A 26,067-nucleotide genomic window follows, 5' to 3' on the forward strand; every position below is an offset into this window, starting at 1 on the left:
ACTATTAGTTAACATTTGGCACATTTCAAAACGGAAAAATTGCTCTTGAACGACAGGAGAGGCTGTGGCTGTTAATTCAGGGGCTGTAGCCTAGATCAATTTTTCTTTATGGGTGCACAAAATCCTGTCCCCGCCAGCGATTCGAACCATTGACCTCCCGAACCGTGACCCCAAGCACTTCCAACTGCTCCATCAGAACCTTATTCTTGCTTTGCTGCAACCAACTTATATTAGCAACAAGCTTAACTTCGGGGTGAGAGCAATAGAGATCACTCAAAAAGGAAGAACGAAAGCGTGAAAAAGTCAATTGAGAAGTCAAAGAATGTTCTAGAAGAAAAGCGCAAAATTGTCAAGCGAAAGACTTGCATAAAAACAGACACGCACGTTTACAATAATTGCTATGAACTTCGTTCAAGAGCAATTAAACATTCCTCCAGAAACGCTCTTTTCTCAATCCCTTTCAAAAGCAGTTTGAACAAATTTTACCCCCTAAAACTACTTGCTTTTCGCTCCTTCTCCTACTCCGGCGTGACTGAGAAAAGATCTTCAAACAAATAGCCAAAGAAGAAGCGACTCGAAGTGTCAAAGATTTCCGAGTAAGCTATCAAACCAGCAAAAACGGAGAAAAAACAAACTGAACTAATTTAAACCTTCATAATTTAGTTGAACAAGAAATGAAGGGCATAGCAAAAAACAAACATTAGAACCAAAGTAAACTCGATTGAAGTGAAAACCAAGATTTTGCAGAAAAACCACTATCAACAACGTTTTTTGATACTTAAACGCGTGTCGAAAAGAGAAAATTTTAGCGTCTAGATCATTGAAACAAGAAAAATTAAAAAAAATAATAGTCTATGATTCAAAATCAAAAACAAAAAATTACTTAACAAAACATAGCCCCTAGAATTTCATCAGATTGAAACAATTTTTTAAGATTATCTCCCGTAGATTATTCGCAACGCCTTAATAAACTCATAAAACTGAATCGATAAAAGCAGAGCGAAATAATGTTTTTAATTACGCGCGAAGAAACAAATTCACTGTATTTATGAACCAACATTTCATTGCGGAATTGCAATAAAAAATCAGCTTTTTATTGAAATTCAAACAATCAAAGGCAAAACATTTGAACTGGCAAAGAAAACCAATACTCTTCGAGTTGTAAAAAAGACAACGAATCAATTATTCTTTGAATTGTAAAAAAGTGTTTAATAAAAGCCCGCTGAGATGCTAACGACGGCTATGAACAAAGAACACAAACACACTAACGAAAAATTGCTCTTAATTAAGAGCAGACATTAACTGAGATGATTTTTATGTATGCAAAAAATTTGGCCAAGGAGGTGATTTAGAGACGGCAGCCTTTCACACTCGGCTATCAGAGTGTTGTGTGATTGCTGATCTTGCAATCGATTTCCTTTTAGCAACAGACGTTATTTCGAATAACAGCAAATGAGGTCACGCAAAAATAAAAAAGTCAAGATTCAAAAGTTACTCGAGAAATGAAATCGAAAGAATGTTCTAGAACAAAGTGGTCAAGCAAAAATTTTGCATAAGAAGACACACGTGTTCACAATGATTGCTCCAAACTTCGTTCCGGAGCAATTAATAAGAGTAATTGAATTGCAAAACGGTAAAAAAAAACAACTGATCATATTTTTCTGGCCTTGATTGAAAAGCGGTATCAAGAAATTTTAAGCCCCAAAATGTGTGCCTTACGAAGGACTACCGTTCGATTACCCGAAAAGTAGAATCAGAAGTCTCTCAGATTATTGGGATAAATACATCAAAATAGTTAGGAATTCACATTAATATGTAAAACTCGGCAATAGTTAAACGTTATCACATTTTTGGCAGGTTTTGGAGGAAACGCCTTCTGATAGCAACATGCTGTTTTCTCACTTAAAAATTTTGGAATTGATTTACGTTAATTGTTAAGAAGCCGTTGGATCTGAAACATTAACTTTAGTCAACATTGCCTAAATTTGATCAAATTTTGAAGACATTGCTAAGTTCATGAAGTTCCGCTTGGATAGTGCTGCAGCGCTTTATAGCATCTCTTCAAATAAATTTTGGCTGACGCCAAAATTTGAGAGCAAAAAACATCAAATGAATTTTTTGAAAGGGCAGTTTGAAAGCATTTTATCACTATCCGCAATGACCTAAAATCAATGAGAATTCAGCATCCTATAAATCTAGCCGTCACCTTTTATTGCCAAACTTAATTAGCAATCAAGTTACAGCAATAGAGCCCAAAACCACAAGAGATGATAACCAAATAGGACATGATACGCAATATGATTTGCTGAATACGTTTGTTAGCTTTCAAGTAAAAGAAATAGGCAGGAAATTGAGTTAGCCAGCCCTTGAAAAAAAAGGGAAGACAGCCCAAACAGTGATCAGCAGGATTACAGGTCAACTTACAGTCTTCATCGTCGTCATAGTCAACTCCTTAAATTCAAAACACCAACTTGAGCACCAATAGATGCAAACTTTCTTGAACACTGTTTCAAACAGAAGGAAAAGAAAGCCAAATGCTTTGATCGCTTTCTTTGATGAAGAGGGCGCTAATCAGGTCTATTGTTAAAAAAACGAATCATGGTAAGATAATTAGGATATGAATATCCAGAAATCTGCAAAGGTTTGATTTTTGTAGCATTATGTTGCGTGTCGTCAGGACAACTGCAAAAGATTTTTAATTTTAAGATTACTTTAAGTCCAATTATGTTGATGTTACCTTGGGCGGTCTGGTATGTCATAGTGGTGTTGACAGATGGATCTGAACTAGGGTGGCTGATGAGACTGGTCCTGTTACTCACTCCTTGTACACCTCCATTCACACTCTCATGTCCACCACCAAATCTCTCGTTGTCCTCACTTGACAGCCTTTAAACAAAACAACGAAGCTAGAACACAGCTTCAGTTACCGTTTGAGCTGACAAGGCCGTCTCTGCGAAGTTCAACGACGCCATATTGTTCGAACGCAGGAGTAAAACGAAAAAGACATATTTGTTTGCAATTAAATTTAGTCAACACGCAAATGTATAAGTCATATACGTCAAATACGCAAATGTATATGTCACTTTCGAGGTACAAAGCTAAATGATTTACATGTCAAAGAAAGAAAGAAAGAAACAAAGAAAGGCAGAAAGAAAGAAAGAAAAAAAGAAAGGAAAGAGTTTATTTTCTGATGCATTTGACAATACTATTGAATAAGAAGTACAATATAAACATACCCGGCAGGTTGCCGGAAAATAGCCGCCGTTGATTCCAATAGGCATGATTGGGGTTGAAAAAATATATATTGAAAAAAAAAGGATTTTTGTACAAAATCATTTTTTAAGTCCGATTTATTTTGATGGCATTTTGTAGTTGAACATACTTCTGTTTCATAGAGAGAGGCTACAGGGGCTACTATCAATACCAATAAGCATAAGAGATGGTAACTAATACTTATTGGAACGACGTTCAAATAGCGGGCATCTAAAATTGGGCTTTATGGGTTTATCCCGTTTCTATTTCTGACTTCAATTTTTTTTACTGACTCTGTTCATTTTGAATTGCTTTGGTGAGCAACTGATGTTCAAAATCAATTTTACCAGAATGACAGAAGAGAAAACTAGCCTAGAGAAGTCAAAGATTTCACGCAAAATGTTGAAAAAGCGGCAAAATGAGGTAAAGCGAAACATTTTTTTGTTCGACGAAGTAAAAAAAAAACATAGCCGGAAAAATTCCGGAAACGACTCGAAGTGAAAATCCATTGAAACGCCATGCAACTACTCATCAAATAAAACGTGCCTTTACTAATTTATGATTATCTTGAAACAAAGTCATGAAACAAAAAAGTAAAAACAATAAAATCAAATCTGTTAAAATATGATAAAAAATCTGATCAAATTTTGTTATAAATTGAGATCCCGAAAAAACTATCTCTGCCAAAATAACTTCATCAAAACAACTAGTACTTAAAAAAACCCCTTATGTGAATTTTGAAAAAAATACTTCAGGCTAAATTATGAAAAAAAGCTCTTAAAAACAACTTTTACTGAAAAAACTGGAAGAAGTTACTAAATTTTTTATTTCAAAAACATATAAATCCAAAGAAAAATTTCCTTCAGCCAATAGGGTAACCAGATGCTCGCAAAACAATAGGCAAGTCATAATAGGCAAAGAAACTTAGCTAAACACAGAAAAAAAACGAAAAACTGCAAAAAATTCAGAAAAATAGTTCCAATTTTCACAATTTTTTTGTCATATTTCTCAAGAAGAAAATGATTCTTACCCACAGAACTGCAACCAATTGTTGCAACCTGTTATTATAAATTTTCTCAAGTAGAAGGGGTTTCTTCAATACCCATTTGAGCCAGTAAAACAAAATAATCGTAAAAAAAAACGCAAAAATTAGCCCGAAAATCAGCAAAATACATTAAAAACCTCCGACATAAAATTCGTATTAATTGCCAGAAACCTTCAAACCACTACCGAAACCAGCCTAAAATTAAAACAAAATTATAACCAAGCCTCTTTACCAAAATAAATGAAAAAAACTGCTTTAAAATGCCGCACGTGAACAAAAAAAATTTCGCTCGCTTAGAGAAAATTTTTTCACACATCAATTTCTCGCTCTCTCAAAAACAGCGGTATGAACAGAAACCAGTCTCTTTTCGCTCCGCTCTTCACTTTTGTTCCGCGCCAAAATCACTCCAATAAAATTGAATAAAAAAGGACTTCTCCAATACTCCTCTTCGAGTCGTAAAAATAGGAGCGCTATAATAGCCTGCTGAGAAGATGAGGGCGGCTATTCATCATACAAACTGCTTTATTGCATGAAAGTATGCTATAAAAAAGTTGCACCAGAGGGACCCTCATGTAGGCCATGGGCCTTAATGTAGAGTACCCATGTAGAAACAATAGGATTTCCAATTTTGGATCAAAGTTCTGATGATGGAAGCTCAATTAAGGCCTTTGAAGCTTAAGGGTCTTTTGCGCTTTTGTATCAAGTAGTTCATAGGCTTAGTTCACCGGTCTCTTAGAGCACTTTTCTCGTATTTAATGTCAACTTTGTACACGGCAAAGTCTTATCGTCGTATTACGTGTTCTACTCGACGCAGTCTTTCTATGGTATCGGTAATTCAGGGAGTCAGACGGTGTTCCATACACTGCAGCTGACAAACTAAACTTTACTAACTCGTATCAATAGTGATTATACATTGAATGTATATTGCTCTGGTGAAAGCATCTGATGCTGACCTCCTTTGTTACCATATATAATTTTAAGGACTATTTTTTGCATTTTAGAGAATGATTATAGCTGCTTTGATGAAAAAACCATGGATCAAAAAATTATAACAAATAATGGGTATCACATTAAAATCAAATTTTAAAATTTGAAAAAAAAATAGAAATGAAAATTAAATCTAACTCATAAATAGCTGTAATAGTTTACCTCCCAGAGACACTGGCTGAGTGATAGCTGAAGCTGTCATCTACAACTGACATTGAAGAAGCACCGCTGGAGCGATTAGTGATGTTACTACCTGCACCAACACTCCCACTTCCATATTGTGGGAATGGCTTGGGTGAACTACTCATCCGATTGGGATGCTCTCCGGATGCTCCACCCATACCCACAGGTGTTCCATTCGGCAGAAGGGAGCTGGCATCTGGGGTAACACCCCCTCCAGTACCGCCACCGCCAGGTGTGTTAACATTGGGGTTTATGAATGGGAATTTGCTGATGAGTTGAGATGGCAGTTTTGCAGCCGTGTCCGACGCAAATGAAGTTGAAGGGAACTGTAAACGTTCAAGCCTGATGACAGTATTGCCCATTATTGTATCGATTACACGTATCACTTTCTTTTCCTTAGAAGCTTTACAAGTAAATTCAATAGATGAAGATTTTTGTAAATAACATTTATCTTCACTTTTTCCGACTGGTAAATATAGAAACTAGTAACAAATTTTGCACAATTGTCGCAAAATAAATGAGCTTATACGAATTGGCCAAATTTTCCTTCATCGGCAAATAATTTCACCATTGAAACAACGCAAAACTGTAAAGTAGGTGCAAACTGTTGACCTCTTTAGTGTGCAACTTGAGCTGTTTAAGAAGGTCTCTGCCTACATATACCAGCAAGTCACCCAAGCGAAGTCACAAGTTAAAAAAACGAAGTAAAAACGCAAGTTTTGGAGTGATCAGAGAAGCGTCCTCACTACCGCACATAAATAAAAGACAGAAGACAATAAGTTAAAAAGCACCAAAGAAATAAAAAGTAAAAGTTGCGCTAATAATGGAAGGGGGAAATAATTAAAAGTGAGCATATATAAGAATATATGTATAATCTGTAGATGGATAAAATTATCGTTGCCATTGTGACGAGTATGGCAGGCAAGGTTGGTGACAATGGTGGTTGTGGTATACCTTCGGAAGAGGAGGAGAGTAAGATAAGAGAAGTAGCATCGAAAAGGTCATAGGAACAGATTATTAAAATCTAAATTGCACAAAATTCCTCCCCAGTCTAGCGCGTACACCGCATCCGTCCCCTACGCACAGAGCAACATAAGCATATGCATCACACACTCTCACATACGTAGGTATGTGTATGCCTTCTCTGATTGCGGTATTAAAATACCATTTTCCTGCCGCCTTGGAATTAAAATTTGCTATTACCCTCTGTCACATGTATCAACATTGCATCCTTACAAAGAAAAAGGGAAAAAAGCAGGACAGAATTGATAATAGTCTCAATGCAAGCAGCGCTCAGTGCTTTAAAGGGTAGGGGCACATTCAAACTTAACATCAGTCGGCAATTGCGGTGCGGAGGAGGAAAGCAAGACCGACAGGGACAAATTGGCAGACATAATTATGGATTGCTATGTCTTTTTTGTAACAAACAGCAGTCAGTCACACACATTAAACAATTGAAAACAAAAAAATTCTATACGCCCACAAATAACAAGAATTCCATTATTCTGCAACTCATTAATTTAAATTTCAAAAACAATTAATCAAAGTCCATGTTTTTCCGATCCCAGTACTAATTAGCAAACCGTACGCTGGCCCAGGTTTTTAAATGAACAATCAATCACGGCACGCGGTTGAGAATTCTGGTTCGCATTCGTACGGGAGCAAATGCAGCCAATTAGTTCTGCTAATACTCTGACCCACGTTTTGTACTATTTCAACTGTGTGCAACAACACGTAGTTAATTGAACTTGAGTTAATAATTGGAACTCATAAGCAAGCTCGTAAGTCTCATCTGGCTAGTCAAAATTATGCTCATTTCAGAAAAAAACACATTAGCATAAGGTGTCAGATTGGAACAAAAACCAAAAATGCTGACTTTTCACTAATCGTAATCAACACGAATACGAGGGACTATTCACAGGGATTTTCCTTTTATGCAGCCCCCGAGCTTAGCGGCCAGTATAACCACACCCCATCACCGTAAATATGCATGCTATTACTGGGGGCATAATTAATAAATTCGTGGGGTAGCGTAGCTATAATTTGACCCCTCAAATATTACATTACATAAGTGGGTTTTTGGCAACCTATTTTGAGTAGCAAGAATTGTTTGGTAAAAACATAGGATACCTTCTATGCAGAAAAAGAACGGGTTATAACTGTCTATACAAACCAACTACACAATGGAGAGATGCTGAGACACAAGACAAAGCATCAAGCGATCTCACTTAGAAGTATGACACAATAAGCAGTGTATTTCAGTGCAAAAAATAACTCAACGTCACAAGAACATCACAATGGAAGCCACTAAAAATTATATCCAAAATTTTCAATTGACGTTTTGTCTTGCATCAGCACGAAAGCTGAGAATCAAATCAGTCATTCCATCATTTTTCTAGTAACTCGGCCTGATTGTAATCGATTGATGTCCCTGGGGAATGAAAAATTGATGTCTGCAAATTCTCTTGACATTATGACTCGAATGCGGTGTTGGGGTTAGACATCATTAGAGAAAGAAGTAAAATCTAAATAAGAGGATCAATGATTTATCTACGCTCACAACTGCCTCCCGCCTTATCAAGTGTCCAAATCAATAAAATTCTACAAAAAGACTCCAGTCAAGACAGACTCTCTCTTTACATGTACCGTTTAATATTACTGTTCTAAAACAGCCTTCCAATTGCAAACTCCACTGCTCCTGATAAGGGTTTCTTTCCTCATTGCTTCATTGATTAATATATGCAAATGTTGTGCAACCTCGGGAGATTTTACACCCACCCAGAAGATTAAATTCGACGACGAGTAACTAAAACAATAAATATGCCAGCGTCATTGTATAAAGAGGGAAATTTGAAATTGAAATTAGACATTATACAAAAAGAGAGTGGGATAAATTCGATTCCTGAAGGTAATTTTCCTTCAAAGGCGAGTGAGAGAGGACTTTGAAATGGAATAATGGCCGCAACCCAAATAAGGCGACAGGAAATTTAATTATAAAACACCAGGGGGACAAAGATTATCGTTGGGGATGTTTGCTAATTTTGATATAGCGACAGTTTCGCTCTGCTAACCTGACCTGGAAGACTAACACGCAGCGAAAAGTACAGCTTTATTGCGTCATAGGAAGTAAATCGAGTGCAGGGAAATAAAACTGCCTCCTTGTACGTGTAGCTTAATTTTCTTAGCTTCCACAATGCATAGCACACACTATTGTACGAATGCTAGAATGGTAAACGGTTGTGGAGGAGGCTACGCAGTTTGCTTCCTCACCGAGCATTTAACACCAGGCATGCCTGCCTACCTACTTTTCTCAACCTCGCTGTTTCTACGCACCTCCCTCCTAAGCACACCGATCAACCGTACCACTATAATTCCTTCTAAACATCAGTTGCAGCGGCCCAGCCATACATAGATGAGAATTTAATGCCTTCTATAATTCCTTGCCATGCCCGGCCTCGTTTTAACCTTACACCGCATTCGCTAAAATAATTCGTCAGACAAATTCATGTTTGATACCACTAAGCCTCATTTCCAATGTTAAACAAAGGCCTCCAGATATAAGGTAAAAGTTGAAAAGTAATGAAGGCATGGAAATGAACAGCGATGCACGCATATCTTCACGTATACTTGGCGCTTAAGAAAAGCTTAATTTCTGCAATTGGAGGTTAAATAGGTATAATCCAAATTACAAACATTACAAACCAATATCGTACTCCAAAAGTAAAATGGCAATAGAGTTCACATTTTCTCATTTTAATAGTGTCACAGAAACATCAAAAGAGTGACGAAGAAAATACAGAGAAAAATTAAGTAACATTCCGTAGTAACCTTCCGTAGTAAAATCTAAGGGTACTTTGTGGTGACGTCGTGAAAAAGCAAAAATTGTGATCACAGCAAAAACTTAAAAACAGAAAATCTACTTGATTAAAAAAAGGTGATGTCTGCATGACTATTACAACCCAATATTATGACCCTTTAGATCAAACAGAGGACTAACCCTCACCCTAATCCTAACCCATAACCCTCACACACAATTGGAGTGGCTTCATGTTGAAAAATTATCATAGGCAAAGAACAATAGAGTACAAATGGAACCTTATTAACAATTAAAACAGCTGGGTGTGAAAATTGATGTGTGCAAAATATTGCTAGCGAGATTCAAATAAAACCAAAAGCATTGAATCAAAAGAATATCGATCACTCAGCAGCATTTGCGCCTCTTGATATTCGAGAACAACTCGGTGTAAAAACTCATAAACAACATCTGCATAGCACTCGACGTAACTGATATGCCATATACCGAATTAATGTAACGCTAGCAATCAGATTGGTTTCAACAAACATAACCAACTAACGTCAGGAAAATTTCTCCAGAACGACTAGCGAGTGGCTGGCTTCGGGGTTCAAACTCTAAGAACTATCCATCACACAACGAATATGTCGACGTAAAAAAATATAACCGAAGAATTCCGGAAAGGATTCGAAGTAGAAAGATAGCTGGCAAGCCAGAAAATAGCCGAAATAGCTTCGTAAATCTGCAGTCTCAAAAGGATATTAAAAGAAACAGACCAAAAAAGAAGCTTCTGTCTAATAAATGCTGAGGTCTTATATTTTGATTAAGAATCTGTTTAACTTATTGCTGCTCTCAATTAACCTTCAATTAGAGTGACACGCACTCACTTGACAATTTCCTTTTGAATTTTAGTCGAAAAAGTCAATTTCAGATTGAGGAAGTCATTTTTGAGAGTGAGGTAAGTCACGTGTCACTAAAAACTTTATCACGCGAGGACAAAAAACCGTCTCAATCAATAACAAAAACAGCAGTACAACTCCTGACACACAATATATGGACACACTATTCTCATTGTCTACACAAAAGACTATTCCAAGAATGGACAATAAATGGACTGGGAAAACTACTGGGAAAAAAACTGATACACGATGAAGAAATTTTAAAATTGGCAAAAATCAAAGTAAAATCGTCGCATTTGAAAAAAAATCACAATAGAGAAAACGAATATGTATTCAAACACCGTTTTCTCACTCAACTTGGAAATCGGTGTGTAAAAAATTCCCGCGCGAAAACCACAAACATTTTCGCCGCACTTCCTGTTTCGACGTAACCAAAATCCAATCTCCAATTCGACTTGAGAAATCTTGAAAACCTAACCTACCTAAAAAAGAACCTCCTGCTTAAAAATAATATTCATTTTAAAATAATACCAGGAAAATTAACAACGGAAAAATCTGACAACAAAAGCTGATAAATCTGTTATTTTTCTTTACAAATTGCTACTCCGAAACAAATATTGGCGACATAACTTATGACTAGATTAATTTCGTTCATTAAACGACTACCAGTTAACAGAGAAACCAACAAAAACAGTTCATAAAGAGACAACACAGGAAAGGGCAAGGGAAAGAGGGACAAAGTCAACCAAAATATCTACAAAATCCGTGAACAAAATGAGTAAAAAAGTATGATTAATTCTTTTGCTCAAGCACTTACCCAAACAACACCTGGCAGAAATATTAACAAAAAGACATGCAGGGAACGAAAAAAGGGGGAAAAGCCGAAAGAAATCGCAAGTTTGGTTTAAGAGCAACTAATAATTCGGTACAGGAAAGAGTTACAGATTCATTAGTGTCAATCAAAAATTCCTGCAACAGAGAAACTCCAAAACTGGACTAATATAATTGCTCCACAGGACTAATATAATTGCTACAAATTTGTTTGCGAGCAATTAAACAGAAGTACCCAACAACTTTAGCAGTTGAACCCGTTGTTCTCTGCAAAAGGTCAAATCGGTCAGACGAATCAGATCGATCAAGCAAATATGCACATGACCAGCAGAATTAATTATATTTTCATAGTATAATTGTATTATGTACTTTCATTGTATTTTTATCGGACAATTCGAGTTTTTCTTAAATTAGCTTCATGTTTAGCCAGAGTGAAGGGTAATGGATAAGGGATAAACTCAACCTCTTGTTCGACGGATCTAAAGGAAAGCGTTGAAGAATTGTCGTCCAGTTCACTGTCATCGTTGTCCAAGTAGTTGGTGGATCTCCTGCGCAGTCCCAGTTGTGCTAGAGTTTCTTCCACTTCAGCCGCGTCCTCCTCTATTATTGGCCCTTCTAAATCATCGAATGATATTGACAGCTATGCAGTTGCGTTATAAAATTAACTTACTTTTTATACATGAGACCCATCCTTCTCATAGCTAAGCCACATTGCTGCCAATGTTTATCTTTGCTGTAAGACCTGTCGAAGCCCCTTACCTTTCATTTGAAATCTCAACCTCAGTTCAACTCCCAAAAAGAGCTGTGGGAAAGTACACTTAAACCACTTCAGACTTCTTAAAAAAATTGTTCATCCATTCCTTCATATCTTTGCAGGCAGTTCCCAGTATTCGATCAGGAGAAATTTTAAATTTTCTTTACTCGGTGCTTGACAATTGGATAACTTTCAATCAGCCAAAAAGTACAGATATACTTAACTGCACGGTTGAGCAAACCAAACCCACTTACCCATATCGGTAACTGAATCGCGACTTCTTTCCAAATCACTCTTCTGGTGCAGCTCACTGGCTAAGTCCAACAGTTTTTGAAGTTTGGAGATAAGCTCTTTGCTATTCACAGGAGTAGAGCCCAGAGTCGGAGCCACAGCAGCACGGGCTGAAGAGACATTACAGGGATAACTATTAAAATTCTGCGGTCAAAGAATATCTGTATTTAATAAGTCAGCAAAGCAGTAAAGCTTATCAAATATTGGTGATTTTTGCAACAAAAAATTATTAAGAAATACTACTGTACAATATTAGCTCTGATACCACTCTACTAAATTATCATTTACCAAGGTATTACAGCTCGATATCTTGCATTTAGTATAATAAAAATTTAAAAACTCAGTTTAAGACGCATGTGAACTTAAAATGGACTAATACATGTTCTAACAAGTTCTCTTGAACAATTCTCCATTAATAAAACTCAACCGCTCGGTGATTGTCATAATTATTTTCAATGCAGAATAAAAATAGTATCATATATTAACAATGAATATCAGAAAAGCACGATATGAACATTTCAAAGAACTTCAAATTAAGATTACTTGCATTACAAAGATGAAGAACGGTTATGTGCGTTCGCACATCAAGTACCGACTCCAAGTAAACACGTTTAGAATAGATGCAATATTACAGATATTTGAAAATTATTTTTCGTGTTAAAACAACCACCGGTTGACTAGTCCCCATAAAATACTTTCATACTTTCAAGGTGCGGTGATTGTCCCAATTATTGTTGCGCATCTTTTGTCAAAAAATGTAATCACGCTTTGAAAAATTAAAAAATAACCTTTCCGCAATGGTAATTTTGCACCATTCGACGCCTCATACCTCTATGGCTCGTTGGATTAATTGTAATCTGAAAATTGAACTAATTGCGCGCTCACTCAAACATATTTTCTAGCTAAAAACAGTAAATCAGGAGAGAAAACATTCAAGATTATATAAGAAAACACCTTTCTCTAGATATTGTCAAAAAATAGATCAATGCCCAAAAAAACTTTTCAACTGACAAACACTAATTTTTTATTTGATGAGACAACCAATTAATTCAGATAAACCATAGTTACCTTCATATTTGCAAAATTTAAAACATAGCTGGCAGATTGCCAGAAAATAGCCGCAATAGATTTGTAGACCGGCAGTCTAAAAAAACAGTAAAAAAGACAGACCAAAAAAATTCGTCTTTTCATTGAAGGCTGATCTGTTATATTTTGATTAAAAATCTGTTTAAGTTATTGCTGCCTCTAATAGCTGATCTCAAATAACCTTCATTTAGAGTGACACACACCCATTTGACCTTATCTCTTTGAATTAAAATAAAAGTCAATTTCAAAGTGAGGAAGTCATTTTTGAGAGTGAGGTAAGTCAAGTGTGACCAAAAATTTAATCACGCGCATGAACAAAAAAACTCGCTCCACTAAAAGCGAAAAATGACGTCACACATGCAATTCAGTTGAAATTGCATGAACGAATGAACAAAAAGTGGCTGTGACGTCATATGGTCGTAACAAAAATCATGACGACGAAATAAAAAAAAACCAAGAGAAGGCCAATAATAGTCCCAGCTATCGCTGTGCGGCTATTAAACAGAAACGAAAGTCAAAGAATTAAAAATTAATGATCATTCCGCATTATTCATAGAACTAGATTTTCCGAGTTGCAAAATTCTACTAACACTAAAATCGAGAACATGGAACAAGTTAAACAAAAAAGAAGTGTTGCTAGATGTAAACTACTGGCTATGGAATAAATTTATGGAATCTGCGCCGGGCTTTAAATTCAATGAAACTGAGGAAAACTGGCAAAAACTTGTTGAGATAATTAACGAACTCATTCAAAAATTTGTGCCTATTACGTATGTCCCATCTAAAAAATCTCAAAATGAAAACAGTTGGATAACTAGCCGGATTAGGAATGTACTTTTAAAGAAAAGAAAAGTTCTCAAGGAATACAGGAGAGATCCAAATGAACTCAATGCAGAAAAATTTGAGAAGCAAAATAAATTTGTAAAATTCTTGTTCAGGGAGGCAAAATCCCAATATTATAATCAAAAATGGAGCTGCTCAAGAAATAAAAACTTCAAAAATTTTTTCAGTGTGATCAACGAGTTAAAATGCAAAGTCAAGTTTCTGATTGTCCAACAGCAGACTATTTTAATAAATACTTCATCACGATTCAAACCATTTTGTCAATAAAATTTGAAAACGGTTATCACAGTGAAATTCCTTGCTGTGACTTTACTTTATATCTAGAGGATTGCAATGCAGTAGAGGTTTTCAATATTATTGCCAGCCTGAAAGAGAAAAAAGTGCACATATTTTTGAACACTGTAATTTCCTTCTGAAGAAACTAAATCCTGCAATTTCGGAATGGATTGCAAATTTGTGAATGGATTGCAATGTTGGTAAACCAGTGTTTTCTATCTGGAAACTCCGGAAATTCTAAAAACAAGCAAAGTAATTCCTATATACAAAACGGGAAAAAACAAACGATGTGAATAACTATCGCCAAATCTCTTATCATTCCGGCACTGGCAAAAATTTTTGAAAAGCTTTTTTTCCCGAATTAACCAATTTCTAACTGAATAGAAATTAATAAATCCTAATCAATTTGGATTCAGGATCAAAGAAGTACGATTAATGCTATTTTAGTTGCAACCGAGAGAATAAGAGAAGCAAATAATTTTAGTTGCAACCGAGAGAAGCAAATAATTTTGCTTGCCAAGTAAGAAAATTACGGCTTGAGGGGTAACTTTTTACGCTCTTACTTGGAAAAGAGAAAACAAAATGTTGACTTGAACAGACAAAAATCTTCGATAGAATTAGTAAGCACTGGGGTTCCCCAGGGTAGTGTACTAGGTCTTCTCTTATTTCTCATTTATGTAAATGATCTAGGAGTAGATGAGACTAAAGCTAAATTGACTCTCTTTGTTGACGACTGTAACTTGGTTCACAATGGTATCTGAGCCGGAGGCAACGAGGATGTAAATATGAAAATAGAATCTTTGTTGAAAAACAACAGACTAACACTAAACAGCGACAAAACTGTTATAATTAATTTTTCGACTAAAATTGTTGAAAATGGAAGAAATTGGTTGACTGAAAAATTTCCGAAAAATGGCAGATACCTTGGAATGGAAATTGACAATGAACTGAAATTTGATATACACTGCAAAAAATAGTTAAAACGTGCTTCAAAGGTAGCGTCTATTATATATCATATGCGTGTATTTTCAACAGCAATCAGCTATACCAAGTTTATAGAACATACATTCAACCAATTTATCAATATGGTGTTTTAATTTACGACACTGCGAACAATTAATCAAAACTGGAAAGCAACACAAAATGATAATTCGGAACTCTTTCAAGCTTGAAAAAATATGAAAGCCTGGCTACGGTTATAGAGAAATTTAAAATCTGCTGCATTAGAGAACTACATATCTATGAGTTGTTTAAGTTATTAATAAAAATTCTGAGACGAGAATAGGAATACTCCGATGTAAATAATTTTATAACAGAAGAAGTCTCAAAGTTGCAAAACAGCACTAGTAAGCTGAACATTTTGAGAAAGAAAAATTAACTTCAAATAATAAAAATTGAGAATAGGGTACAATTACTTTTCAATAAATGCGTTCAGTTGGACAAAAACATTTTGATATTGTTAATGAGATGCAAAAAAGAGGGGTTGGATAAATTGTTGCACGATTTCCGGGATTTGTATATATATATATGATAATGATCATCTCTTAAGTTTCTTCTGGGAGCATTTTTTTTCTCTGTTCTAAACAAAAAATGCCAGGGATTACTTTTACGGCGAAGTGGCCATAAATCAGAAGTCATATTTTTCAACTTTTTGTAATTATCACTGCAGTGAGACTCATCAATTGTTTGCTCAGGAGACATCACTCGCAGGACTAAATGTCTGCATAATGCTATCTCAAAAGGTTGTAAATTTTTGCTAAATATATACCTTGACTGTGTTTTCAGCCTTTTGAAAAATTTCATTATTATTATTATTATTAAGTTTGGACTTAGCTTTCAAACTTCAAACAAAAGCAGAAAAACCCTCGATTCACAGTTGACAACCAGACAGTGTTTCATACTTTAAACAAATTGTTCAACAAAATGTTTTCCCTCTAATGTCCCACTTCAGCCCCTTAACTTCCAGCTGTCAAAAAAATGATAGCAAAAGAAACAAATTAGAATTCAAATTTTTTATTAGAAAACAAATGTTTTAAGTTTGATTGGCAGGGGAAGATATCACAAGCCACAGTCTGTTTCGCTAATTTCTCATCTCAAAATTGTCTAATAGTAGCATTTAATAAAGTTAATCAGTCCAATGAAGCTTGAAAATAAGAAGCATTACGGACAGAAGAGAACGGCAGAAAATAATTCCCAGACATTTTTTATTATTAAAAGTTTTTTTTTTATTAATATATAGCACTAAATCACAAAATTATTTCAAAGAACATTCAAAAAAGAGGGAATCTCACCAGTTGAGATTAAGTAATCAATTAGAAGCAATCAAAATTAGGAACCAATCAAATGTATGAGATGAAGGCGACAACGGATGGAACTCCGTAGACTTAATTTGCCGTAACCTTAATATCGTCTCAGAAGACAGTCACTTCTTCAAAAAATCTCATTATGTGAAACCATTTTTAGTGCATAATGTCAAAAAGAGTTACAATAAGTATCAACAAAAATATGATAATTTGAGCAGTTATTTATAATATCAGAAACTTAATCAGTTTGCTTCAACATTCGTTATGTGATGCGTATCAACACACCCAAAGAAAAAACTTTATCGGATAAAAATCAAACTTTGTGGTATTTTCTTTGCGCATTTTTTGATATTGCGACCCGACATTTGAGAAAATACAGAATCTATTAAAAGTATATTTATCGTAGAATTTAAATGTATTCAATTGAATTACCTAAGGTGAAAAGTCTTGACAAAAAAGATGAGCTAGCGATGTTTCTACCCCCCCCCCCCCCCCTCCCGTTCACGGAGGGTTGGAACAAAAAGAACCCAAAAACATAAAGTACAGTTTTTACCCTAAGCATTTTTGCATGCTGCTGCTAGTGCCAAACATACCCGGCAGATTGCCGGAAAATAGCCGCTGTTGATTCCAATAAACATGATTGGGATTGAAAGAATAGAAGATTTTGAAAAAAAAAGATTTTTGTACAAAAACATTTTTTAAGTCCGATTTATTTTGATGGCATTTCGTAGTTGAACATAACGTACTTCTGTTTCTTAGAGAGAGGCTACAGGGGCTACTATCAATACCAATAAGCATTAGAGATGGTAACTAAGACTTATAGGAACGACGTTCAAATAGCGGGCATCTAAAATTGGGCTTTATGGGTTTATCCCGGTTCTACTTCTGACTTCAATTTTTTATACTGACTCTGTTCATTTTGAATTGCTTTGCTCAGCAACTGATGTTCAAAATCACTTTTAGCAGAATGAGAGAAGAGAGCAACTAGCCTAGAGAAGTCAAAAAGATATCACGCAAAATGTTGAAAAAGCGGCAAAATGAAGTAAAGCGAAACATTTTATACGACGAAGTAAAAAAAAACATAGCAGGACAAGTCCTGAAATACAATTCAAAGAATTGGATGAAAAACTCAGACGTACTCTATCTGACCAGCAGATCAAATGAACAATTCCAGCCAGAACAAACAAAATCATCTAAAAAATTGAGAAATTAAAGGAATCAAAACTAAACAAAATATACTCATTGCTAAAACTCGAAGCTTTCAAACCTAAGGCAAAATGTTTTCCGTTTAAAAATACCTATTTCAAAAATATGTTCCAAATCATTTATTGTTTCTGAAATCGGTCCAGTATTATATCTGCAAGACCTGAAAAAAATTCATTGGCCCTTGAAGATCGATGATTAACTCGAAAATGACCAGAAAATTTAAGAAAAAGAAATCAATTGCAAATTATCAGAAACTGTCGCTAAAAATATCTTCAGAATTATTTCTATGTCTCTAGAGGCTATCCAGTAACCCAATTCCAAGCTTTACAAAACTCACTGGCTCATAGATCGATAGGCAATAACTTTCAGAAATTTCAAACTTCAAAAAATAGAAATTCGTTCTATTGCAACGTTGAAAGCCATTCAATTGCCCCCTAGCATTAAATAATTTTTTAATAACATGCTATCAAACACTGGATGAGGTTACCTGTCTACTGGGACAAGAAAAAATAAAATACAAATGTTTTGAAAATTGCAAATTTTAAAAAAACTTCCAAAAGTCGAAAGGTTAAATTGTTGAAAACAAATCCATTGAAACTAAAAACAATGCAGTAACTTTTTATCAGAACGTGGAATAGGTTTTTTTGCACTTGAGAATGGACGAATATCAAAAACTGACAAAAACTTTAGGAAACCTTAAAATGCAGATTTTATCAAAAAATGCTAAAATTCGAGACACTAAAATGTTAAAAACCATTCCATTGTTACTAGAAACTAAGAAGTGCCCTATTAACAAAACTCAAAGGAGACTGGCTGGTCCTTGAAGCTGGAAAAACTGAAAAAATGAATAAAATTTTCAAAAACCCGAAAAAAATTACGAATTTTGTCAAAAAAATTGCTAAAATTTGTAATATTCAAAAGTTGAAACCTATTTCATGGCAACTAAAAATTTTTTAGTAACTTTTCACCCAACCGCTAATGAGGTTTTCTGGCCCCTGGGACTCAAACAACTTGAATAATGACAACAAATGTCAAAAAAATATGAAAAAATTGCAAACGTTGTCAAAAAATGCAAACATTCATGATGGCAAAAAGTTGAAAACCATTTCATTACCACTAGAAAATATGCAGTAATCTATCGTCAAACTCTTTATCAAACTCTAGAGGAGGTTTCTTGGCACCTAGGGCTAAAAAAACTCAAAAAATGACAAACATTTTCAAAAAACCTGAAAAAAATTGCAAAAATTAGTATCCTTTCGCGAGTTTGTGTTTGTAGTACCAAAACTTATAGCTCATAAAATGGTCATAACAAGCAATTTTGTGTCGCAAACGACCCTAATCAACTCTTAAAAACTTCAACCTAAGACTAATCAAACAACGAAACTCAAAAAATCACAACGAAACTCAAAAAAATCACATTTTGAGCCCAAAAACTCTTAAAAATGACCTTTTAACCTTAAATTAAGTCCATCCCAGCAGCTGCACCACTATAAGCACTTGAAGGACAACTAAAACCGACTTTGGGCCTCTAATAAAACTTAATGCCTGCTGGGCTTTACCTGTTTATCCCGTTTTGAAGGATCAAAGTCATTGAAAAATGTGTGAACACATCTTAAAAAAACACAGCGCACCAATACAATTCAAATTCGTTGAATTGTAAAAAATAGGAGCGCTATAATAGCCGGCTGAGAAGATGAGGGCGGCTATTAATAATTAGAAACTTCGTTATGTTAACCAAGTTAATTGTCAATTAAAATGGTGATTAGAAAATTCCTGTTAATATTGAAATATATTAAGCAAATGATAATTAAGGGATATTTAAATGGTGCTCAAGAAAAGCTAGGCTTACCATGGGTAAAATCATAAATCAAAATTGATATTCAGCTCAGATTAATAATTCATGTTTGCTAAGATTTCAACGTAAGTTTAAGATTGAAAACTGATGTTTAAGCTATCTTCTCTCTTTAATCTCAAAAAATAATATTCGTGAATCCCTCTAATTGGGTTTGAAATATGGTGCTTGTGAATAATACAGCACCTTATGAGATCTGAAACCTTTGGCTGAAGTTGTCAGCAACCTTAAATTGAGTTTCAACTTCCTTGCCATTTTTACTTAGTTTCTCTTAACACATTTTAATTTCAGGGAATTTTAACGTACTCTTCCGTTGCCCCTTGCTCTCTGCATTTAATCACGTGCAAGAAATTCTAATCGGATCTGAAACCGTTCTTATCGGGACTGAAACCATTAATCTTCATACAATTTTCCTCAGAGAGCAATGGTCTATTGGGACCTAAATGAGCAACAATTTCATGGAGCACAATTTTTGCAAGCTAACCTCCCTCGCTAACTGCTACCTGTTGTCCTACCCCACTTGCACCGCTTGTTCTGACACTTCCCACTACGGCACCTGAAGAAGTGTGTTTGCGATTGGCGTACTGGAACAGAGCAGCTTCCAGTTCATTTTGGAAATTGTTTAGCACATCGCTGTAGTGACTCATGTTAAGCTCGCCCAACAACTGAACACTGTCTTCCACGGTGTTCCGGGTCGATCGAACTACAAATTTTTCAAAATTACTCATTCCCCATACATTTGAACTGAGGGCACTTCCTTGGTTACCGACTCTCTCAAATTACGGTTCTCAGTTTCGGTCAAATCATAATGAACTCGAGGACCCGATGAAATCCTGGAAAACGTGTTTATCATACATGCGCATCCTCATGTATGCATGTGAACATCGTCATGCTCCTGCTAACTACCAATTTAAAGGTCTACTCATTTCTAGAGTAATTGTGTTAATCATCAAAGATTTGAAGATTGTAATTCAACATTCCGTTCTCTGCAAAATACAGGTGACATTCGAACAAAGAGAAAACAAATTTCTCAGAGACAAAATGAGCAACTTTTTTCCGTTATTAACTGATGTTGCCTGATGATAATTAGAATTGATTACGTTTTCGCTCAAAATTTTATCAATTTGGTGACAACTATTGGGAGCTTCAATTGCAAAGTCAAAAAATGCGCTGTGGAGTCAAACGACAAGTGAAAAGTAGCTAGAATGTTAATAACGCCACAGCAGAAAAGATCTCAGAACAGCACAGAAAAAGACAAGACAATATCATTTTTGCTGAACAATTTATTTGAAAGTCATTATCAACAAAGCATTTCAATCTTGTTCTGGCGGGTTAATTTTATCTTATACAATCAAACTGGATAAATAATACAAACAGAGCTGGAAATTTCAGACACCAGAGCAGAGAAATGATAATAAAACGACCTTAGCTTCCACATACGTCAAAAAAATTTTCCATTCTAGAGTTATGTCATTGAAAAGAATCCGTCCGCTTGAGCGTTGGCAGATAACCTTGGTTTGTAACTTATCTTTTTGAAAAAACACAATAGAAAATCGAGAAAACAAAATTTCGGCTTCTTCAATAAAGCTGAATATTCTTTTTTGTATGATCGATCTAAGCTAACAGAATTAGAAACTAGTTTGCATATTTAAAGTTTTCTTGAAAACTGAAAAACTAAACCGTTAGGAATATTGTCTACACATTTTATAAACCGTTTCCACGTTTGCAACTAGGAAAAAAGTAATAGCTTAACTGATTAGAAAAAAAAAACATTTTGCCTACACAGCAAAAAATTTAAAATGACAAATTCTAGATAAAAAACAGACCAATTTTGATATATAATAGCTTATTTTTTGCAATATAAAAAGTTCACCAAAACATGAAGAAACAAAGAATTATCCGTGAACAGCAAAAAGTTTCTAAAAATTGCTATCACGCGTCAAAAAGGGGACAAAAATTGTCATAAAAGCATCTCTAAAAGTCTATCAAATGCTTAAAATCGTCAAAACTGATCTATTGTCGACATTTGCAAAATTCACGTCAACAAAAAATGGATTGAAAACTTTAAAATGCTTTAAACATGTCACATTAGGAAAAAATTTTGCACGCTTCGAAAAACCTTGACGCAACGACTTTTCTCACTTCCTCTCAAAACAATGTTCTCGTCTCACTTTGCTTTCTTTTCTTGACTTTTATTGAGAAAATAGAACTACACACTAGTTTTCAAGTGAGCGTTGATTGTCACATCTTGTTTCCCTGACACTTGATCAATTTAAAAAAAACATAACCAACTAAACGTCGGAAGAATTGCTCTTGAACGACTAGTGGGAGCTCTAATCAATTGTATCCTGCTTCAGTCGGAGGGGGGAGGGGGAGCCTAAATGGGACTAAGAAGTTCCATAGTGCGCTTCAAATAACCACAATAGAGGTTAACATATACCACTATTAAGATTTAAAGTAAAAAATGACACCAGTTTGGGCGCACTTTTCCTTTGACTTTTAGTATTAAATTGCCGCCAATTGAGTTCAGCTGCTTGAAATTGTGATTGAGAGAGAATTTTAGATCACACGAAATGCAAAAAGTCAAGGGCGTAAAAGTCACTCGAGAAGTCAAAATTGTCAAGCAAAAATTTTGCATAAAAAAAGACACACACGTTTACAATAAATGATATGAACTACGTTCAAGAGCAATTAAACAGCCGGTTGAAATCCGGAATCGACTCGTAGAGGCTTTTTCGCCAAAAAAAACGAAACTTGATAAAAACGGATCAACAAAACAGTAAGAAACAACATTAGTCAGAAAACAGTACATAAGGTAGACAAAAATGAAGAAACCAAATAGACAAACAAAATTAAAATAATTTTGGCGTTTCTTCAAAATGCTAAAACGCAACTGTCCGATTACTTTTCTCAGAAAAATATGTTATATCAGTCACCCACCCAATACTTGTCAGTCGTATTAAACGGCTATTAAAACATCAAAAAAACTGTAAATTTATTTCAGTGAAAACTGCCATGTCTAGTTTTCAAGTGTCACTTCATGGGATCAAAACCTATAGAATAGCTCTTCGTTACAAATTGACCGAGAAAACTTACGCGAGAAGCATAAAATCAGAAGAAAGACAAAATGTTTAGGACAAAAATTGACAGAAAATTTAAATGTATTCTTTTTCAAAAATAACTCAAAAAATCGATTAATCTGAAAGACCAGTAAAACTGCTATTAGATTGCTGTTTGAAACCACGAACTGGAGACACGAAAAACCTACGTCCAATTGACTAGTTATGTTCCTTCACACCTCTCAAACTTTATTGGTAATTTGATAAAAGCACAAAAGAATTCAAAGTTTCATTGTAAAGCACCAACAATTGCGAGGTCAATTGGTAGCCAATTAAATCACAGAGCTAGAGTAATAGCATTCCATATCTGATTTTTTGGAAAAAAAAGAAAGGAGAAAATTTGCTTGGTCAAATGAATTTTGAAAACACAAAGAACGCATACAAAATTTTCCTTTTTCTTTATAATGTAAAGAACACAAAAACAAAAAATTCAAATCACTTTATTTAAACGCTAACTGCTAAGTGCACGAGAAAAAAAATCTACACCAACTTAGAATGAGTCAAAAAGCAAAGAATAGTGAAAACAAAAAAATACTTGCCATAACCTGAACGTTGTCTAATTAGCCATAAAAATTTTTGAAGATGTTTTGCCACTGACTCGGTTCTCGAAAGCAAATATTATTAAGTCCCTAAAAAATTTATAAATAAAAAAATTCAGATGTTGATATCCAAATTTAATTATTGCTGAAATTATTCCATAAACCACTAGAGATCGGAGAAGCAAATATTCTTCAAGTTATTACATGTATTTACTTCAGGTACCAGAGCGTATTGGAAGCGTATTTGAACGTATTTATCAAAGGCTTTTTTATTGGTGCTAGATTTATATATCTCCACCAAAGAAACTGTGTCGAAAATAAACTTAACAAAATATGTCGGGCTATTATTAAGCAACCAACTCTCGAGTGTTAGAACAACTCCCTCATTGAAGAGGATGAATGCTTGAGTAACAGCCGAGCAAAAGTGATTGTTTCCAAAGACGAATTTTCGAAAGCAATTTTTATAATTATAGTAAACGACTTATCATAAAAAATAACCACAAAAGTACTACCAACTCACTGTAAATAGCACTGCAAAAAAACGTCACGCATGGAATTCAGTTGCTGAGCGAGAGAAGTCAGATCCGAAAACAAAAATTCAAATAACAGTGAAAATCAAAGTCAAAATTCCACATGTCAACAAAAAACTTTAGAAAACAGTTTTTGTTTAATAATTGAGCACCCGCATGGCACCGAAACGCAGTAAAACACTTAAAGCAAGAACAGAAAGGAGAACTAAAAAATTACAGCAATGTTTCATTTAATTTATAAAAATGTGGCCTGTCCAATCATTAATTTGATTCATTTAGTAAAAATGCCCTACGAAAAATCTAATTAAACCATCGGACATGTGAAACATCTCCGAAAGGCGAAAAACCAGCAGAATAAACTTTAAAAAAACTCAAAAACTCAAAACTCAAGATGAGCAACAATTTGACTGAATTAAGTGAATTTTCGTCGACTAACACTAACTTGAATTGATATGAACCAAACAAAAAGGTCACAACAGGCAAAATAAACACTTTATGAAGCAAAAAATACTCCTTACAGTATATATTTGAAAACCACTAAAAACGTATAAAACTGCGAATTCACAAAAATAGCTCAAGATTGCACATAAAAGTCTAAACTGCTTGAAAATGACTAAAATGCTCCTAAACGCACGGCTACTCGTTAAATTGGTTTGCAACGCACCTGATCAGAAAAAACTTTAAGTGAGCTAAATCTAAAACCACTGCTTCAAAAAAGCCGCTCGTGATCAAAAACGTTTGCCTCACGTGATCAAAAACTTAGCGAAAATTTTTGCAGACTTACTTTTCTTGCTTTCTCTGAAAAAACGACTCGAACAGAAAAGCACTCACTATTCTTTCCAATATGTTCAACCGTTTGAACTAAACGCTTAGTTTTCACGTTCGGCAGTGACATTTACATCCTCTTTTAAAGACACTCTCAAAACATTAACAATTATCGCTCAAAGAGAAGACTCTCCACCAATCCTCCTCTTCGAATCGTAAAAAGACAGCGCCCCAAACTACGATGAAATCGACGACAGCTTTGCTAAAGCTTCGCGATTATTAGACGATTATTGTTCTCGCCGTTTTCTGTCTACGTCAAAATTTTCCTCAGTCTACGTCAAACCTACTGACGAACATTCGTCTCAAAGCAACGAGTTCCTTTTCATCGATCGATGTCACCTTCATTTCACGCAAAATTCAAGGGATGAATAATATTTGGAGATATCTCTTTGGTGACAATGATCAAATGTTTCAACTTTTAATACCTGATGATATGGAAGCCCTGTCAAAACTGTTGGTTCTAGATATTCGTCTGTTCTCAGTGCCGCCACCACCTCTGCGTGATCTCAAAGACAAGCGCTCTTCACGGCTTAGTTGTCTACGAGCAGTCGAGGTGGTACTTGCAACCGAAGATGTATGTCGAGGGTCCACCTGTCCAACTGGCTTATCAGAACGATATCTTCTTCCTTCTGGAGGAGCAGACACTGCAGATCTCGATTTTGCGCGTTTCAACGCCAAGTCGCTCCTTCGTTTGTATAAAACTAAACATTGCAAAAAGCTTAAATCCTAGCTTGATTCTTTACATGAGCATCGTAATGAATGTACGTTAAACATAATAAACAGACTAACGTAGCATGAATTGCCCTTGAACGACAGACGGTGGCCATTTAATTTAGAAGGGGCGTGGCTTAGAAATGTTTTATGGTTGCAAAAAAACTTACGCAATTGCTTCCAACCCTGATATTAGAACGAGAGCAACTGAGATCACTCAAAAATGAAGAACTGAAGTGTGAAAAAGTTGATCAGGAAGTCAAACAATTTTCTAGAAAAGCGCTAAGTGAAAATTTTGCACAAAAAAGCCACACACGTTTACGATAATTGCTTCAAAGTTCGTTCGAGAGCAATTAAAAAATCAAGCGATAACAATAACAGTTTCAATCTTTAGGAGATGAAAACACATATGGACTTACAAAATAATAAAGCAGAGGCGAGACCAGATGCTGACAGAATCAGAAACAAGAGATGTCTTTTTCTCATTGTCTGCAGCCGTACTGGAATTTCTTTGATTGCCTGAAGCATCCCAGCTCCATTTTGAACACCATCTGCCAGGGTACCCGCACCTCTGGGCGATATGGATGGTAATGAAAACGAGGGCATACTTTTAGATACGACTTATCACTGCTCCTGAATATACAATTTTAGCCAGAGCTTGAAGGCCGACCGATATTTCCATGTCTTTCCATTTTGTAATATTAGTTCTACATAATTGGTTCTGAAAGATCACAAATACAAA

At 35.1% G+C, this 26,067-nt stretch overlaps 1 protein-coding gene across 2 annotated transcripts in view; it reads right to left on the reverse strand.

Moving 5' to 3' along the window:
* The window catches only part of LOC142336035 (uncharacterized), a 45,666-nt gene extending 19,599 nt beyond the window's left edge, over positions 1–26,067 (reverse strand). Inside the window, exons 1-8 of one of the 2 annotated variants that reach the window (XM_075384524.1) lie at positions 25,745–26,067; positions 25,040–25,315; positions 20,086–20,304; positions 11,999–12,145; positions 11,454–11,605; positions 5,447–5,793; positions 2,738–2,886; positions 2,425–2,451 (exon numbers count right to left, since the gene is read on the reverse strand). In XM_075384524.1, the coding sequence (XP_075240639.1) occupies positions 2,425–2,451; positions 2,738–2,886; positions 5,447–5,793; positions 11,454–11,605; positions 11,999–12,145; positions 20,086–20,304; positions 25,040–25,315; positions 25,745–25,931 (1,504 nt within the window). In that variant the 5' untranslated portion in view covers positions 25,932–26,067. The remainder of the gene's footprint in view (positions 1–2,424; positions 2,452–2,737; positions 2,887–5,446; positions 5,794–11,453; positions 11,606–11,998; positions 12,146–20,085; positions 20,305–25,039; positions 25,316–25,744) is intronic. The other variant, XM_075384533.1, reaches the window with a different exon arrangement.

This window comes from Convolutriloba macropyga, chromosome 1 (assembly GCF_964194025.1).
Source record: "Convolutriloba macropyga chromosome 1, txConMacr16.3, whole genome shotgun sequence".
In the NCBI taxonomy this organism is placed as follows: Eukaryota; Metazoa; Xenacoelomorpha; order Acoela; family Convolutidae; genus Convolutriloba; species Convolutriloba macropyga.